Source organism: Micromesistius poutassou (genome assembly GCF_964030765.1).
Source record: "Micromesistius poutassou genome assembly, chromosome: 7".
In the NCBI taxonomy this organism is placed as follows: Eukaryota; Metazoa; Chordata; class Actinopteri; order Gadiformes; family Gadidae; genus Micromesistius; species Micromesistius poutassou.
Genome location: NC_140277.1, coordinates 13,614,591 through 13,632,811, shown reverse-complemented (window position 1 = coordinate 13,632,811; position 18,221 = coordinate 13,614,591). Strand labels below are relative to the sequence as shown.

Here is an 18,221-nt window from a genome sequence, read left to right as displayed (position 1 = left end):
GTTCATTTGAAATGACAGACGAGGCAGTGCTACAGCTGGGACTTGGATAACAACAAATGTTGGTCAGGACACCTATGATATGCACAGTTTATTGTATCAACATGTATGTGCAATTACTGTCTCATAAGCCCTTCATGTTTCCCTGTTGAAATGTAGTTTTTTTTTTACATCACTTTTCATTGCCAACTCAAGTCTAAGAGGCAATACATACAAGGGTCTTACTCTTTTATGAAATCCAGCATTAACATAATCATTATTATTATTACTAAACTCCACTGATAAGTAGATGAACTTAGCTATATTTAGCATGACCCACAGTAACAGAAACCATGGCTCACGGAATGACATCTATACATCATGTTTATTTACAACCATTACAGGTTGGGAACTTCAAATTGCACCACATTATGGAAATAGAAGTGAGACACTTCCCGATATGATGAGCGAACAAACAACGATATTATATTCATGAACTATTCCATATGAATTGTTTATTTGGGCTCAGTATGCACTTTTTAGTGATGACACTAAAGGCTTGAATAAAGAGGGATGTTTTGTATGTTGGAAGGTGATTCCTATTTCATTCATGTACTGTGCAAGAAGCATGAAGTGCTGGAAAGAGAAATGAAATAGGCAACGGGGTATGATTAGTGAGTCTATGAACTTGCAGTAGTTCTTAAGCCGCATTTGTAAACATTCTAAAGCCCACCATCTATCTATGAAAACAAATGGCTTGAATGCATATTTTCTATTTCTGGGTTATTTCCAAAAGAACAATTTTGGAGGTGTTGATCATTCACTATTCCCACTGCTACATGGGGATGGGATTGCATGATGATGGAGTTGCAGTCCAGAGCTTAAAAGCACTATCTAGAACCATCATGTATCATCCATAATGTCGTCCCAACTAGAAGGGACATCTTGCATAATGCAGCATTGCTTATCCTGAATACGGTGACCCATTATGAACAACATGGCTGCATTCACAACAACATTGCCATTACTACACTACACTACTACATTGCTAAACGTATTAAGCTCATCAACATTCAGTCAGTTATTACTGTTGGTCATAACCATTGCCTGGTAATTAAAAGCATGTAACTGTGCCTTCAGGAAAGTCCCCTTATAAGTCATGACCAGTCCTGCAGTAAATGAGTATAGACGAGAGGAAGCATGAATCTGGAAGTTGAAGAGGATATTTCTATTTTTTGGTGGTCAGCTCTAGGGATGTGCCTACGTTACCAGACGTCTGGATCCACAGATTATACTAGAATGTGTTGTTTATACAAAATTTGACAATTTTGGCTGTATTATTCTGTTATATGTAATATGCACATGCTTATAGACATATACATATATATATATATATATATATATACAGTATATGTTTAAACAAAGTCACAGGCAAACACAATTTCATGTGATCAGAAAGGTATCCATGGCAAGCACATTGGAATACTTTAACTGTGATACTGTACATAATAAATATTTTATTAATATATATATATACATTGTATCCCGTTTGTTAACACTATGACACCCTTGAAACTTGCCTTTGTTTGTGTCTTATCTTTGGCCCTAATAAGGTTACCTAATTGACAAAGCCAGCAAAGGCGTGTGCATCAACCAGTGTATTGTGTGGGCTTATCTTCTTACGGTGGCTACGCTGTAGACTCTGGTGCTCATTTAAGAAGATTTCTTTGTGACCCAGCAGCCTTATCCTACTTAGTGCCACGGCTACAATAATCCACTGGCCAAGAATAGAGAGCGAGGCATGAAACCCCTAAGAGCTGATCAAGCACAGGCTCTGCTGATTACAAACTCTAAAGTACGAAAGCTTTGGGTTTTGTCCTTTGGATATTTGCATAAATGTGTTTCACATGTCACCTCTCTACCATATGGGTTAAACCTTTATATTTTATTTTAGGTGAATACTGATTTGGGATTTAAAAAACATTTATTTCAGAAACTGTTCAACAGTCAGTTTAAAATGTTTTTATTGTTACGAAACATCCGTCATACATTTCAACAATTGTACAAATATAGCATTGCAACGATTAATTTAACACACCCTAATAGATATCTAGACATGCGTTAATGCTAGTTTCATCATTGAGCATTGTATAAATACATCTCGTATTTCCTTTGTTATAGCAGCTTTGTTTGTTTTTGCTTACATTCCCAGTTCAAACCGATATTCAGTTTCACGTCAGTTCAGTGCCGCTTTCAGGATTAGAAACTAAATTTAATACAAACAAATACAGACGATTGGAAGTGATCACGATTGGCAATGACTGCAATGAGGTTGAATGTGTTGAAGCCGTGCTGGCCCTCGCAGCCCCCCGTTAGCCCTCTGAAGCGGCCCGGCGTCGCAGTGAGGTGTCTGGCTCCACTTCAGTCCGGGGGAGTTTGGCCCGGGTTCTGCCTGACAGACGAGATGCTGGCTGGGGGCCCCGAGGAGCCGCCGACACCGGAGCCTGCTGAGTGGACTAACGGCAGTCCTGGTCGACCTTGTCACTGTATAGGGGACCGGGGTGGTCAGGGCGCGCGCTCCAGGCCGACCTGAGCGAAGCAGTACAGGAAAGCCCACATGGGCGGAGCGACGGTCGACCAGCCTGCATTGAAATGGAAAATAAAAAGGCACAGAAATTTAAAAGCACAAAGACATCTCATGCGGTGGATCCCGGAGGACGTCATTGTAAAAATAACATACAATCTTCCTTGTTCCGAGACGTTTGAGTGCAGCGTTGATTGACTGTAACCTTTCTATGTCTCCCTCCTGTCTGCAGCCGTCTGCAGCGCTTCGCTCCCCACTGCCCGCTCCTCTGTGACCTGCACCTGCCACCACAATGCATCTCAATCACCCATTCTTCCCATGTGCTTCACAATCCCTTTTTTTACATGCGCCCTCGCCTCGCGTCGTGCGCACACGCATGGAGGAAGACGTGAGCCGTGGCCCGCCCGGGAGGCTTTTGTTTGGTTTCTCCTCACTGAACCAGATGTCAGGTATTCTTTGTGTCTGTCATCGTTCCAACAACTTGAAAAGGAACAAAAAAATAATAATAATACAAAACCGTGATGTTCCCAGACAGATTCCGAACAGTGAAAAAAAAACATTTCAGTCTTACGAAAATGGAATAAGCCTTTTCTTGATCACATTGACATTTCAATGAGGTACCAGAACAAACTATACTAGTATTCAAGGTTGCAAGAAAAAAACAATGCCTACAATATCTGTAGGACAGGGACTGGACTAAACCAGCCCCTTCGCTTGAAACTGTTATTATCCATGATTCATGAAAACTACCCTTTGTCTAATGTAATGTACAGTAAGGGTACACTGGACCTATTGGACTCTAGGCTGTTTTAAATGAACTGAGAGCAGCATATGGTTTTCAAGTGGATAAGAATGAACCCAATGTTCATTTTCAACATATTCAGACGGCCATTAATCAGCATATCCCCGAGGCTCCAATCAGTCCCCTCAGTAATTACTCATCACAGCTGCATCGTGTCGCCAGTCAGGGGGTCATCTTTACTGCACATTTAAACGAAATAAATCATCTAAACTTCATTCCAACTGCAGTTGTTCATTGTATCCTGATAGGAAGGGCCAGTGAAACACACTGGCTGTAAAAGCGCACAGACGCACATATAGTATATGTATATGTGCTTATACTGGCAGCCCTCCTAAACTCATCTCAAGCAGTCTGCTTTCAAAGCATTGATCTGTTTATAATGAGATCAGTGCTCTCCCTTGGTGTTTTATGAAGGGGGCAGAGGATGCTAGTGGAACTCTTTACACTTAAGAGTCAAAAGGTCCAAAATGTCAAAACTTAAAGGTGCAATGTGTTAGAAAAAAAATTGTAAACAGAATGTGTTATGTATTGGGTTGCATATATCTTTCCTTAAGTAAGCAGCTATCAGAGCAGGCCAGGCCCTTTACATCTCGTAATACCACCCTGTTCCTCCAGAGATCAGCCTCAGTCCAACATCAGGCCCAGAGCAGAGCTGCCCAGAGGGCCTTTCCTAACCTCTGGTCAATCGTGCCAGAGAAATAAACAATATAAATAGAAACAAACCCTGAGTTAACATTGTGGTTGCTCTCCACCGCTGGACACAGCTCTGGGCGAGTAAAGGCTCCAACCCACTGAGCGTCAAACCCCCTGATAGTGGGTTACACACTTAGTGGGGGGCAACGGGAAGTCAGCTCTGATGACTGACAAGTTTTAAGGCCCCCCATAGAGTCGGGAAGGCAATTATTTATTATTATTATTATGATCGGGCTGACTCACGTAGTGTGCGGGGGTGACTGAGGCAAAATTGGCGATAACAGCGGCTACCGCCAATGGGAGGATACAAACGTACGCTTGTTCCTCATACAATGCACGGATGACTAGGGATTCAGATGTTGACAAACCAATTTTCTCCCTAATAAATGTGAGTGTGGAGGATTAATTGGGGCAAATCTTAGGCATTGCACATTTAAAAAGGAAACACCTATAATAATGTTTTTTTTCAACAACATTTAAGTTGTTGGTTGGTCGTTTACAAAAGGTCAAATGTGATCATGTTGAAGACATTGAATACATTTTACTTTCTTCCAGTCAATAACAGAGAGGACAGCAACTTGGGCGATTTAAAGTATAAATAGTAACTGTGGGAGTGTGTATGGCTGCTGGCTGGTTTAAGCAGCCTCACCTGGCCCCAGTCAGACTGATTGGACACTGGGGCCAGGTGAGGCCGCACACGCTTTGGATAGGGACGTTAAATCTGCTCCAGTATCCTGTTGACTAACGCTCCAGGGAAGCTGATAGCGACCACTCAGATCCATGCTATGAAGCTCTGAATTGACTGTGTTTCACGAGAGTCATCAAAGAGAAACATGTCAATCTCCGGCCAAGTGTACATACAAATGTACATAGAAATAATGAGATGGAAAAGGGAGGATATATTGGGAGATGTGGTTTAAGTTATTGTAGCGAGGTCTGTGCTACATGCTACCTTGGTGGCTCTGCTGGGCTCCTCCAGACAAAGCACCCAGGGTGCACATTGAGTAATCAATGTGCACCAGGCCATGAATCATCTTCTGAAAAACCTCTACAATAAACCAGTTTCAACAGCGACACCCCGGGTCCTTTGTCTGGAGGAGCCCAGCAGAAGTCACCTAGGTGGAGTGTGTACAATAACTTAAACCACATCTCTGAATATGTCATCCCTTTTCCAGCCACAGTGCAGAAGAGAGAAGGGTTACACAGGTTTTATGTTATGGGTGTTTGATAACGTATGTGTAATTATGGTATGTGTGGATGCCAATGTTTGGCATACTTGTCATATTTATAACATTCAACATTGGGTAATGTGGGAATCGTCTACTCCCAGATGGCCTGCTGATTAAGGTACAAGATCATCCAAAAATAGATAGAGATATGAAGCAAGACATGCCCTGGCATAGGCTAGCATTTCCCAGAGGGCCCATTTCCCCCTGCCTATGCACTAACCTGTGAGAGGTTTTATGTAAACACCTTATCCATACAATTTCCTCCCTCCCAAAAGACTTCAATACAATAAAGCATTAATACTAATGTAGGTGGGGACTGTATATTCTATTGGTTGGCTATTTTATCCCCAGTTGAAGGTTCTGGAATCGAAAACCAAGGTCTGGGTCTTCCTGTAGGCATCCTAAAGCGAGAAACCTCACTCCTCCCCATTGATTAATGACCAAGTAAACAGAGATAAAAGGTGTATGTATGTATGTATGTATGTATGTGTGTATGTGTGTGTGTAAGAATATAGGCATTCTTTTTATAGTATACTACCTGCCTGTCCACATCCATTCTACAGCGTACTACCTACCTGCCCACATACAACAACAACAACACTGACACCACAACATTTGTATTTCATGCACACACACACGCACACAATCTTATCTGTCGCGGTTTATTTATTTTTATTTGAACTGTATTATTAGATTTATTTTCATACAATCTTGTCCCTAATCTTGTATTGTATATTGACTGGTGCTGAGTGTGGTTTGTGAGAATTGTACGTGACTGTTGATTGTAGCTATTTTATCATAGTGCTGCCTTCTTGGCCAGGTCGTTCTTGTAAAAGAGATTTTTTAATCTCAATGAATTTCCTCACCTGGTTAAACAAAGGATGGATTAATTGATTGACACAAGCGGTTTGGTCGACAAACATCAGCTCCAAAACACACACGCGTGTGAGGCCACGTACAACCACCACTGGGCCACTGTGGTATCCCTGCATGGGAGAAGCCAGGGAAGAGGCAGGGCTCACCTTGGACGAAGACACGCTTCCAGAAGACCCGCCCGACGTGCGTCCCCCCGAGGAAGAGCAGGTTAGAGAGGATGAGCATGGCGGTGGAGGCGGCCGAGAGGAAGGCCACCGCGCGCCTCTTCATGGCCGGCGAGAGGGCCTGCTCCTGGGAACAGCCCCAAACTCAGGGTCGTTATTATTCAAGACACACTCTCCTCTGTGCTCCGGTCCTAGCAATGCCCGGCCCCCACCAGGGTCCACACCCTCCTCCGGTGACCTGTTCCCCTCACTGGCATGAAGCAGAGGAAGGCCTTTGGCCGAGGTCCAAGCCCCGTTTGAATAAACACGTGTTCAAATAATACAGAACGCAACACCAACATGCTTCCGTGTGAAAGAGGCCGTGTACACAGAACCTTTAACCGTGATATTGGGATTGATTTACACACGCCGGCATCGTGACTTACAATAAAGGAGTCGACGACGGATGTTGCAAAGAGGGCCTTGATCCCGGTCTCCACCAGCACCCCGGCCCAGTTCATCAAGGCCCAGTACTGCAGGTAGTCGTGGCCGCCGTGCCAGAGGCACACGAAGCCGAAGGCCAGGCCGGTGGCCAGGGCTTTGTAGGCAGGGCCGTAGCGGGAGCCTCCCAGAGGGACGTAGATGTACCTGGGAGCAGGTGCAGGGGAACAGCAAGCATAACGGGGAACCATGATGAGTGTGGCGGGATGGACCTCGATCGATAATGTCATGGACGGAAAAACCAACGGCTGATGTAGAGCTGAGGTTTGGTCACGTACCTCTCTGAGCGCCCATTTGGGCAGAACAGACAGTGTCCTACAACCCTTATTTTATTTTATCTGTGCCGGCCATCTGGTTTGTATGTACATTTGCAAGTAACTAATACCAATGTACCTATGTTACCGATCTATAGCGTCCACTCGTGGTCGTACTGTATTTCAGTGAGGGGCTGGCGCAGGTGTAAAACAATGCGACTGTGGAACATCAATGAATCCTAAAAACAGGACCTGTCAGTGGAGTAATGGCGTCATAATCATCATCCGGTTTTTGGTTTCTTTTTTCATTCAGATAAGCACACCGTTGTGTACATGTGGAACATGGACGAGCCAAACGGCTCCATGCTGCATAATGAGTGTTTATGCGCTGCGACAGGGCTGGTATTCAGTGATTCTCTGTGACAGCTCATCTCACGAGCGAGGCAGCAGATGGTAGAATCACTCCTTTAAACATTGTATACAGGATACCCAATTGGGCCTGTTTGTGCTGGAGAGTGACTGAGCGGTTGTGAATACCGCTTACACAAAGGAAACGGTCATTCAATAAATACACAAATGGAAATGACAATAATGTATACACAACTATACGAAAACCTGAAGTCCTTCAGCATCAAGGAACGGGTTCAAAAACGCTTAAACATTCGATTCTATTTGTACCGCATCGATCGCGAACAATGACCTGTTGTTCATTTGTCAAAAACAAGATTCATTTCCCACAAACGCTCACCGCAGAGCACAGCCTGGCCCCCAGCGGGAATATCCCGACCTATTGAAAGGTGAACTCTGGTATCACAGGGACCTTTCGCTGGGTCCCCCCGGGGCCCGCGTCCTCCTGATCGCACTGGATCACTCTGCCATACTTACAAGCCAACATCTCTTTCAGCCCAGCATCGCCCAGCTGGGAACTAATTATCTCGGACAGCCTGTGGCTAATCAATGTTCCTGAAAGATGAGCCAGCGTTTCCTGCAGCCCTGGACGGCGGGGAGCAGCCAGCCCTGCTCTGCTGAGGCAGACAGACACTCACCAAAACAACAAATCCATTCAGAGCCCTGGAAACTAAGCTGGTTAACCAGGTTAGCAAACCAGACGTTCACTCAGATGCCTTGGAAACGACGCTGGTAAACGGGGTTCAGCTCACAGGATATGAGGGTATACTCAACCCATATCTGTTCACATTCCCAGCATACTGGGCTGGTCAACTCAACCCATCTGTTCACATTCCCAGGATAATAGGCTGGTCAACCAGGTCAACTCAAGCAATACTCAACGGCCACTAAAACTAAGCGGCAGATAATGTAAGCGAGGATTAAGATGCACCCTCACATCAAACGGGCTGCACAGTGAACAGTGACCAGGGTTGGCCGATGGGCCGGGCCCTGCTCCGATGAATGAATTCTGATGAATAATCCCATAAATCGGTCTTTATTTATGCCAAACTAGTCCTAGCCTCGGAGACTCTGCACTTATCAGTCCCTTGTCACATGGAGGAGCCGGGCCACTCGACCAAAAAACCCTGTTCTTGGAAGCTCGCTAAGTCCGGAGACAGAGCGGGTCTGAGAGGGTCTGTTGTCGGAGGACGGCCACTTGTGTCGCCAGCAGAGGAGGCGACGGGCCCCGCGGTGCGTGCGTAATGAAACGACCGAGGAATGAGCCACTCTGATGCCCCGTGGGGGGAGGGGGAGGGGGGGGGGGGGGGACCGGACACAGGCCAGGGATTCATGTGGCTGGCATCAGCCCAACACACCTACGCGCTCATCTAGGGCTCTTCACACATTAAAGCAAATTTCCAGAACTGCATTAGAAGCCCTTTATCGGCCATTTCGTGGGAGCCGGAGTGTCACGGAGAGAGCATTAACACGGAGGGAGATGAGAGGGGGGAGACAGAGAGAGCTCGAGACAGAGGGAGAGAGAGAGAGAGAGAGAGAGAGGGAGAGAGAGACAGAGAGAGTGAAAAAAAAGATTATAATGGACGTGAAATGGAAAAAATGGACGGTTGAAATGGAAACTTGAATTTGCAATGTTAACGTGGCCTCCTTGGATGGGTGGATGATGATTCCCACCAATGGGTGTGCAGAACAATTTTGAAACATCAACATTCAAATTGTACAACATTCAAATTGTACATATTCAAATATTATTATTATTATTATTATAATCTTTATTATATGGTTCCGTCATGAAATGGTAGTAAATCAGTCTAATAAGAACTAATAGGTCTAATGAATATAATAGCATATATCAATAAATAGAGTATGACACCTTGTTCTTATAGGAGCTATAGGAGCTCCCAGCTCCTATAGGGTCTGTTCAGCCGACCATCTGTCATTAAGATCTGACAAACCAATAACATGTGTTACAAACTGAGTAACACAACAAACAATAATAGAATAATAATAATAGAATATGTCCATATTATATATGCACACATTTTATATGCACACATTAACAAGCCGGTATTTCACCAGGAGGGAGAAAAATAAGAATTTAAGTGTAAAACTAAGTCACCCCCTATCATTATGAATAATGTTGTTGTTGAAAATGCACTATTTTGGCGGGAAGTTGGAGATTGACACCTTTTAGAAGGTAAGTGTATTCTTTGCTGCATCATTTTCTCCATCGATGGAAATGAGCTGCTTCATAACAATGAACTGCCTGGAAATAAAATTTGTCTCACATCAACAAACAAAAGAAGCCCCGTTTAGAATTTTTTTTTTTTTTTGGGCATCAATGGGGGAAAAAAATAATCAATGTGAAAAACAATGTATTAACATTTGAATGTGAGCATCCAGAAATCCCCGAATAGGCAAGTGTCTCTCACCTGATGAGCCAGTGGTACAGACCCTCATCAAAATGCCTACAATGAGAAGAGGAAGGGAAAACATCGCTATTGAATCATACATTTACATACTGACAGACCAGGATCAGAAACACCTGAACACCCTCAGCAGTGACTAAAATAGACCTGCGTGTGTGTGTATGTGTGTGTGTGTGTCCCTGTGTGTACGGGTGTGTGTGTGTGTGATGGTGCTCAGGGCACATTAGGAATTGAAAGGCCGTCTCGTAACCGTGCCAATAAACCATTGCTCGCCGTCCATAAAGAGGCTGAGGAGCTTTACGCTGGATACCGCGGCAACGGGCCAGTCAGCAGGCAAGGGGTGGGGGGGGGGGCTCCTCTGTGTCAGCACATCAATCTTAATTTGATCCTTCTACCTTTACGCCTTAAACCCCACCACCCTTAGCCGACTGGGGTCTCTCCGGGCTAGGAGGGTCATCCCCGATGCTTACAGCTAGAAACACAGGTTAGTTGTTGGAGTCTGGGAAATACAGAGCTGATGTTAAAGGGAGAACCCCCCCCCATTGCAGAACAACCTCACGTCAGCTCATACATTAGTATTATAGCATTGGCTGGATTCACTTTGTATTTCACGGTAGGGAAATGTTTGGCACAATCTTCCAGGTATCCCATACAGAGCAGGAGCGTGCCTGGGTGTCAGGGCGTGTGTGTTCTTTCACCTGGCAGTTACTGCTCTGGTGAATGTCAGCTTTGAAGAAAGAATCTGTCAACATAACCTTCCTGACGCTAAATAATGCCGCTTTTCCACCGCCAGTACCAGCTCGACTCGACACGCCTTTTTTGCGTTTCCATTGGCAAAAAAAGTACCTGGTACCGGGTACTTTTTTTTAGTACCACCTCCGTCGAGGTTCCAAGCGAGCGGAGTAGGTACTTTTGTGTGACGTAAACAGGCTGCTGGTAACTGATTGGCCAGCGGCTGTAAATGGGAATAATCACTCAAAGTTAAGTTGTGTCCGGCGTGGTTGGAGTCCACGAACCCGCTCCCGAGGGGGACACTGATCAGCGTTTCGCCGTGTGTGTCGCTCCTTTCCCGGGGCTAGAGTTTCGCCTCCATCAACGTTACCGTATGACAACAATAGACGCGCAGCCATTGCGCTTTTTATTTTATTTTATTTCCCATCATAACCTTTCCCGGGAATCAGGAAATAGTCTTGATCAGATTCAGATTCCCGGGAATCGCGTCTACCGTGATTAAAACCTAATGACGACCCGCCCATGGTGGAGAGGTTCTTTTCTACAACCCACCCACATTGAAGAGGTACTTTTTTAGATGGAAATGCGCCTGGAACCGAGTCGAGTTGAGTCGAGTCGAGCTGATACTGTCGGTGGAAAAGCGGCATAACACTTTATTGTCCACAGTGGAGAAGGGAGGTTAGCTTTTGTTTGTTTGGCTTGTTTTCTCTAGAAAAGGCTGCACTTCCTGTAATGGTTTTGTTGCTACGCCAACCAATTGTTCTGATTGCCACAAATGACAGGAGATGAGATAAAGCCCTGTGATCAGAGCATCTGATTGTTGCAGTCAGTAGACCACTTGAGGTACTCCAAGGTGGGGGTTTTACATACCCCTCTAGTCCAGGAACACAGACAGCACATCGCACAATGAAACTCTCAATGTGGAATTACATTATGTATGTGCAGGCCATCATAGGAAAAGAGGAAGACCATGTGAGCTAGTAAGAACTGTTTTTAAAGCAGGTTTAGCCATATTGGCTAAGTAAGGGAGATGAGGCTATGGACTGCATGGGGTAAAAAAATATATCCCAATTTTGAAAGGGACTTTGGACCAATTGTGGGTCACATGGCTGACGTGTATCTTTTCAGTCCAGCTCTTATTTCCAACAGTTACATCAAATGGACACAGAATTGCCTCAATGTCTAATTGTACGCCATCTCATGTAATTGCTCAACTGCTTGTCATTTTAGTTTGTAGTAGTATTTGGGTTTGCCTGGAAAAAAAAAAAATCAATAAGCCAAGTCATGAAATAGGATGATGGATGTCGACAGACACTTCCAAATGCTGCAGAAAAAAGTAAGCCTGTGCAACTTTGTGGAATTTGATTTATATGAAAGTACCATTCAACGGTATAGATTTTAAGACTGCGTAGGAAGACCTTTTCTCCAGCACAAATGTGGGCAATGTTGTACGTCCCCACAATAAGGCAGCTCTGCTTTCCACAACAGAATCCTGTCATTCCCTCCTTTTAAATGTAATAACAAGAGCGTTCCATTGAATTTTCTTCCCTAATAATGCAAACTAGTCATTCTTCTGCTCAGCAGATACAACGTAGAAAATGATCAAATAATCCCAACACAGGTGCATGCGTGCGTGTGTGCATGCGTGCGTGCGTGCGCAACCCACCTCCACATGCCTGTGAAGCTGTGCATGGTGCTCACGCAGCGGGGCAGCGAGGGGGGGGCCAGCCGGTCCAGCGTGGCCAGCATGGAGGGCAGGCCGAACAGCACCAGGTACTTGACGTAGAAGAACTGGACCAGAGCCAGCGCCAGGCCGCCTGCCGACACCAGGGGGACGGGGTCAACATGGACAACGGGAAAAAGGTTTAGAAAAAGGTTTAGAGAGGTGGGATAAAACGCTTGTCTGGATCATTTTTAGACATGGAAACACCCCTGGGGATCAGGGGTGGTGAGCTGGTGTGTAAATGCTTGTCGTTTCCTTTTCACTAAAGACAAAAGCTGATGAGATGTAATTTCAGTCAGGGATCCTGAGTCGATCGTGTTCGATAAAAGCTGCAGAAACAATGAAATCCAACTCTGATTGGATTTGCAATTGGATATTCCTTGTGCACCTGTACGACTTATTATGTGTATAGTCCACGTTTTTGACCAAACTGTTTAGGATAATTTGTCAGAGTGAGGAGACCCTTGAGTTGTTAGTAAAAAAATGGGTTTTGCATTTCTTGCGAGACATTCTCCTCTCACTCACACCCTTGGTATCCAGACGAGGGTCTGCAGTGACCCGGCTGACTCCTTTACGATGTAGCGGGGGGGGGGGAGGGGGAGTGGGGGGGAGAGGGGGGGGGACATACCCAGGGCCCAGGGGGGGAGGCTCTCTAAGTAGGTCTCATTAGCCTGGATGGCGTGCATGTACATGGCGTGGATCATGTACTCCGCCGTCAGCCACCACAGGACGATCCTGCCCGTACGGAGCACCACATAGCGGAGGACGCCGTCCGCGGAGAAGCTCTCCCCCGCCGAGCGCCTCATCTGCGGAGAACAGCCACAGGTCGTCGGCAGTGTGTTCTTTAAAACTTTAAAGAACGAAGAAGCTTTAAAACATATTTGGAAAATATGTAAATAGACTCAAATTTTCAGTTTAACACAGGCTTCCACGTGAGTGACCTGTTATTAGTCGTTATGGGTTACCAGGTAACGTCGATCACACATTGGGGCAACACCCCCTGAATGAGTGGGAGTGGACATAACACTCAGAGACCAGTATGCGCAGAATGCCCTGAGTTACCTGCTGTGTGTAGTCCTTGAAGGTGATAATCGGCCCGTTGTAGAACATGGGATGGTAGAAGGAATAGGAGAGTAACCAGAAGAGCTGCACTGCCCCACTGGCCTCCAGGGGGCGCCAGCAGTGCTCCAGGCTGAAGCTGATGATGCGGAGGCTGCAGACCGCCACGCTAAACAGCAGCAGATAGTATTCCTCTTCTGTGTCATACCATGCTCTCTGTCGGGGGAACATGCCTTCATTACTTCTATTATTAGACTCAGATCCTCCGCCAGAAGGCATCGGAAGATAAAAGCGCGCAAAGAGAGCGCTTCTTTTGTCTTTTTAGTACAAAACTGTGAAGTAAGGAGAAGATATTTTAAATGTGTGCTGTAAAAGGGCCACACTGACATGAGCCTCTTCCACAAAATTTTAGCTAAGATATATGGATTTTATTTCTATTTTTCTTTGCTAATTAACCAAGATAATCAACAAAATACATTGAGATGATAAATACTTCATACCTGAAGCCTGATGAAATAAGCAAGAATTAATACCCTGAATCAAAATGTTCAGTCTGATATCATGTTAGTATCTTCCACCATCTAGTGCTCACATCTTTATATTACAGACCAGCATTCATGCCAACTTACTATTTGAAGAGAGGAACACAGTATATTCAAATTACGCTAGACCGGCTTCTTTCATTGTATCAAGATATGAAAAATAGGTTAAACATGCCGATAATGCCAACCTTAATAGGTTGGCATCACATGCATAAACATGGCAATACATTGGCATTACATGCCAACACATTCCTACATATTTTTGGTTAAGACCATGCTGTAGGTTAGATTCAAGAGTTTTAAAGAGAGAGACAATAAATGAGCAGAAAAAAGCATGATTTTGAAGCATCCAAGAGACCTCCCCTTCCTCCCTCCGTCTGTTTCTCTGTCATTTAACAGTCATGCATTCCACACACCTGTGGTTGACACATGATAACGCTGTGTGCACACATGTGATTGACAGGCAAGATGGATTCACAGAGCCAATCAGGGAAGAGACGCTGATATTGGTCAGAAACTAGCCGGGAGCGGTCTAAAATTGACAGATGTCAACTTGAAATACAAATTTTCACAGAGCATTTGATTCACTAATAGCTGATAGATGGCTTTGCCATTTCTAACAAATTACACTCAAATAACGTCTCTTTGATATTAACTAAAGCGCCCTTAAAAGGTGTGATTGACACCAAAATTTTGACTAATGGTCCTGTCTTAGGTATTTGGCTCATTTCGAATCACCCGCCTGCTTCAGAATGGCTGGCTACAGGCATTCGCAAACCTGCCCTTAAAACAACCCTAAACGTTCGTTTTCAGAAATGTGCAACTCACCGAGTGGTAAGTGGTGTTTGTTGATGTTCCAAATCAAGTATCATAGCGAAATACAGTTCCTGTCGTGTTTTATTTGGCATTTTGTAAATCCCATTGAAACGGAAACCGGACCAGAACCCGAAACGGAAGGGCGACTGTTTACGTTTGGTTGTAGTCTTTTCGCTCTGTTCTTTTCAGTTCCGGTCCGGTTTCAATTTCTGTGTCAACCACTCTATTTCATCCTAGACAACCCAGAAAGGGGGCTCAATGTGCTAAATACCGGAATTGTCCTTTAAACTGAACATAATACGAGACTAAACATTAAATTCCAGTACTGAAACCAAAGCTAGCAATATGTGGGGCTATATATAACAGGGCAGTCCTGTTATTTTAAAAAGATGTAAGACTGTGGTAGTACATAACCTCGTCCACCAGGGACACCCAGTCATAGTTAATTCCTTACACCCTGCGCAATCTGAACACTCTGAACGCTATTGGCCCATCAAAATAGTCTCTAAAATGCTGTGGTATAGGTAAGAAATTAACAACCGCAGGGTTTATTAGCTTACACCAGTTAACAATGATTAGACTGTCGTCAAAGCGCTGAAATGTTCTTCTTCGGGGCTCTGAGCACATTGTTTTTTGTTGAAGGAAACATCTGGTCAATAGTTGTATTCAACTATTGTTTCTAATGTTGCATTTGCAGCAAATTGATTGGGGACTGTTCATTGGACTACGTTCCATTATTGAAGAATAATGCACAGCCATGAACTTTATATAACAATGAGGATCAAAAGAGGAAGAGCAAAGAGGAAGTATTAAAAAACGCTTGGGTACAGTGAAAAATAATGCACACCCGTGGAAGGTTATTGATCCATCAGGATAAATTATTTAACAGTGCTGTGGTAAAACGAAAAATAATGCACCTCCATGGAAAATGATTGACCTATCAGAATCAAGTATTCAACAACCCTGTGGTCTAAACCCCAGTAGTTTGTGGCCACCAGAGTGAAAATGTTGAACATTGTCTACAACTCTACATTACTAGAGAACAATAAAAACAATAATAATAATAAGATAATATCACTAATAATACAAACAATTATCCTCATTGTTCTATAAAGTTCAAGGGGTGCATTATGATGTATATGTATATATATATATTCTATAGGGCCTGCACTGTATGAGGACCTGTCTACCTGTATCTTGAGCAGTGAGGGGATGTGGAGGGTGGAGAGCGACAGCAGACTGCAGGCCCAGCACAGGGCTGGCCGCCGCAGCTGAGCCATGGTGAAGGACAGGCCCAGGTGGGCCAGCAGCACACACACACCCTTCAGCCCCAAGACCCCGCCGGCCGCCAGCAGGCCGTACACCAGCAGCACCGGCACCCTGAGCTGGAGGTAGACGAGGGGTGGGGGGGAAGAGAGGTGCTGGAGATGAAATTAAACAGCTGCATTGTCATCAGATTAATCTCATCAGATAAATATTACATTTAAAAAAGCGCTTGCCTACAAATCCCAATCGTATCTGGAATAATAATCGTTCCGTAGGTCTATTCAACCTCCAAAATAAACTTTCCCTGCCAGAGTAGAAAAATGGCCAAGCAAATGTTAAAAAAATATTAATTGTACCTGCCAAATGGTAAATTCTAGATGCCATTGGCAGAGGGAGGGTTTCATTTTGGATCCTGCGCCTATCCCATATTTGCAAAAGGTTTAGAATGGGAAAGAATACTGATACGCCAATGATAAATCTGATTGGAAATGTTTTGTATGGTTTCTTGTATGTTACAAAAAAGTGTTGCCTGACCGCCCAATTGCATAACACAAATTGAGAAGAGAATTTGCAAAGCAAAAAGAGTACAGCTTTCAGATGTAACATTTAGCATTATCATACTAGCTGTGATGCCTTGAGACGGGTGTAAAAATGCTCCACCTACCTTGGGTACGAAGAGGCCCGTGGAGATGGAGAGCAGAGCATGGCCGGTCAGAGTCCACAGCAGAGACTTCCTGCTCCACTCAGTCCAGAAACTCCACTCAAAGTCTGCAGGGTCCTGACAGAGTCGCCAGCATCACCATGCGTTCACATGGGGGACTCAGGACTCTACACTACACTATACCCATGTAAACACTAAATACCATCACATTCCAACCATATAAAAAATGACAAAGACATAACAGCTTACATTTGTAGTTGCATAGTTACAGCTTATATCAGCTACTGGCCTAGTACTTATATGGCACCAAAGTTAACTTAAAAGAAAATATTTGCAATTCATTTGGAGTTTGATTGGGGGACATCAATAGCAAACAAAATGCTTTTCAGTATTAGGCTATAGGCTTACGATTTCCAGTAATAAGTCCACTCAAAACGCTGTTATTTTCACAGAGGAATGGAGGAATTACATTTATAATTCCAAACTATTTATTCTGTATGCACTAAAGTTTGTCCTGTCTGAAACATACCCTTCTAAAGCCTGGAAGAAGTCCCGGTCCAAGCTGCAAATCTCTCTCCAATCCTGCTTCATGTTCTGGTATAAAACACAATGTGTTTTGTTATTCGTTAGTGCTGAGTGGGTTCTGATGAACAGGTCTCGGGTGTATTGCAAGGCTTTAAGTGTTAATTGGGGCCTGGGAAGAGGAACTAGAAAAGGGCCGCTGATGTTCAAATGTATACTTTTAATCAAATGTACTTAGTTTGCTTTACCTTTGGAGAATCTGTGCAGTTGATAGAAAGAGTAGAAATGAGAACCAAAGGAGAGTATCCAGTATATGAGGATCTCTGTCCGGGGCAGAGATGCCAAACGGCTTAGTGGTTCAGAAGCCATTAAAGTGTACCTAAAACATACACACACACTCTGCAGGCCTGTCCATGGGGTTCCATGGACCTGTGCACGCACGCACACACACACACACACACACACACACACACACACACACACACACACACACACACACACACACACACACACACACACACACACACACACACACACACACACACAGGTCAACAGCGATAAATTGCCATTTCCTACAAGTGTTCCCTGGGGATACTTCGAAAGTATGCCAATGTTAAAACTTGCCTTTATGTTGTCTTGAGAATAATGTAGGAGGAGCAATTATGATTGTGTAAGGAACGGATACAAGTGCCGGGTGAGACCGAGACCCAGGTGATGTTAGCGGTGATGTTAGAGGGGCTGTCTCCTCTTCCTAGAACACAACTATGTGACCATCTCTGATATCACTGACGGAATGCAACTTGGCTTACCTTTCTAAGTGTAAAACTCAACAATAGCTTCGTGCTCTAGACTGTTCTTTGGCTAAATTGACCAAACTTAAGTCAAAGTTTTGCACAAAGCATGAACACACCGTAGAGTTCAGAATTTAACTGATATATACGGCATACGCTATCTATTGTATGCTCCTACTGAAGAAGAGCGTCGCACCGGTCGGAGGAGAGCCGC

The 18,221-nt window shown here is 44.4% G+C and overlaps 1 protein-coding gene across 1 annotated transcript; it reads right to left on the bottom strand.

The window, feature by feature from the left end:
* Window positions 1-2,027: 2,027 nt before the first annotated feature.
* hhat (hedgehog acyltransferase) lies at window positions 2,028-17,635 on the bottom strand. The gene is made up of 11 exons (XM_084470968.1): window positions 17,465-17,635; window positions 17,224-17,288; window positions 16,698-16,811; window positions 15,958-16,152; window positions 13,413-13,625; window positions 12,979-13,156; window positions 12,294-12,444; window positions 9,899-9,934; window positions 6,750-6,951; window positions 6,307-6,451; window positions 2,028-2,618 (listed from the first exon to the last, which is right to left on the bottom strand). Exons 1-11 carry the CDS (start codon window positions 17,583-17,585, stop codon window positions 2,542-2,544), a joined length of 1,497 nt encoding a protein of 498 aa, XP_084327094.1. The 5' UTR covers window positions 17,586-17,635; the 3' UTR covers window positions 2,028-2,541.
* Window positions 17,636-18,221: the final 586 nt, after the last annotated feature.

What these genes read in the sequence shown, in the direction of transcription:
- hhat (XM_084470968.1), bottom strand. Translation starts at nt 17,585, where the DNA reads ATGGCTTCTGAACCACTAAGCCGTTTGGCATCTCTGCCCCGGACAGAG. An exon ending in TCAAGGACTACACACAGCAG is followed by an intron (nt 13,157 to 13,412) that starts GTAACTCAGGGC and finishes TGTTCTCCGCAG; the next exon opens with ATGAGGCGCTCGGCGGGGGA. An exon ending in GAAGCGTGTCTTCGTCCAAG is followed by an intron (nt 2,619 to 6,306) that starts GTGAGCCCTGCC and finishes ATTTCAATGCAG; the next exon opens with GCTGGTCGACCGTCGCTCCG.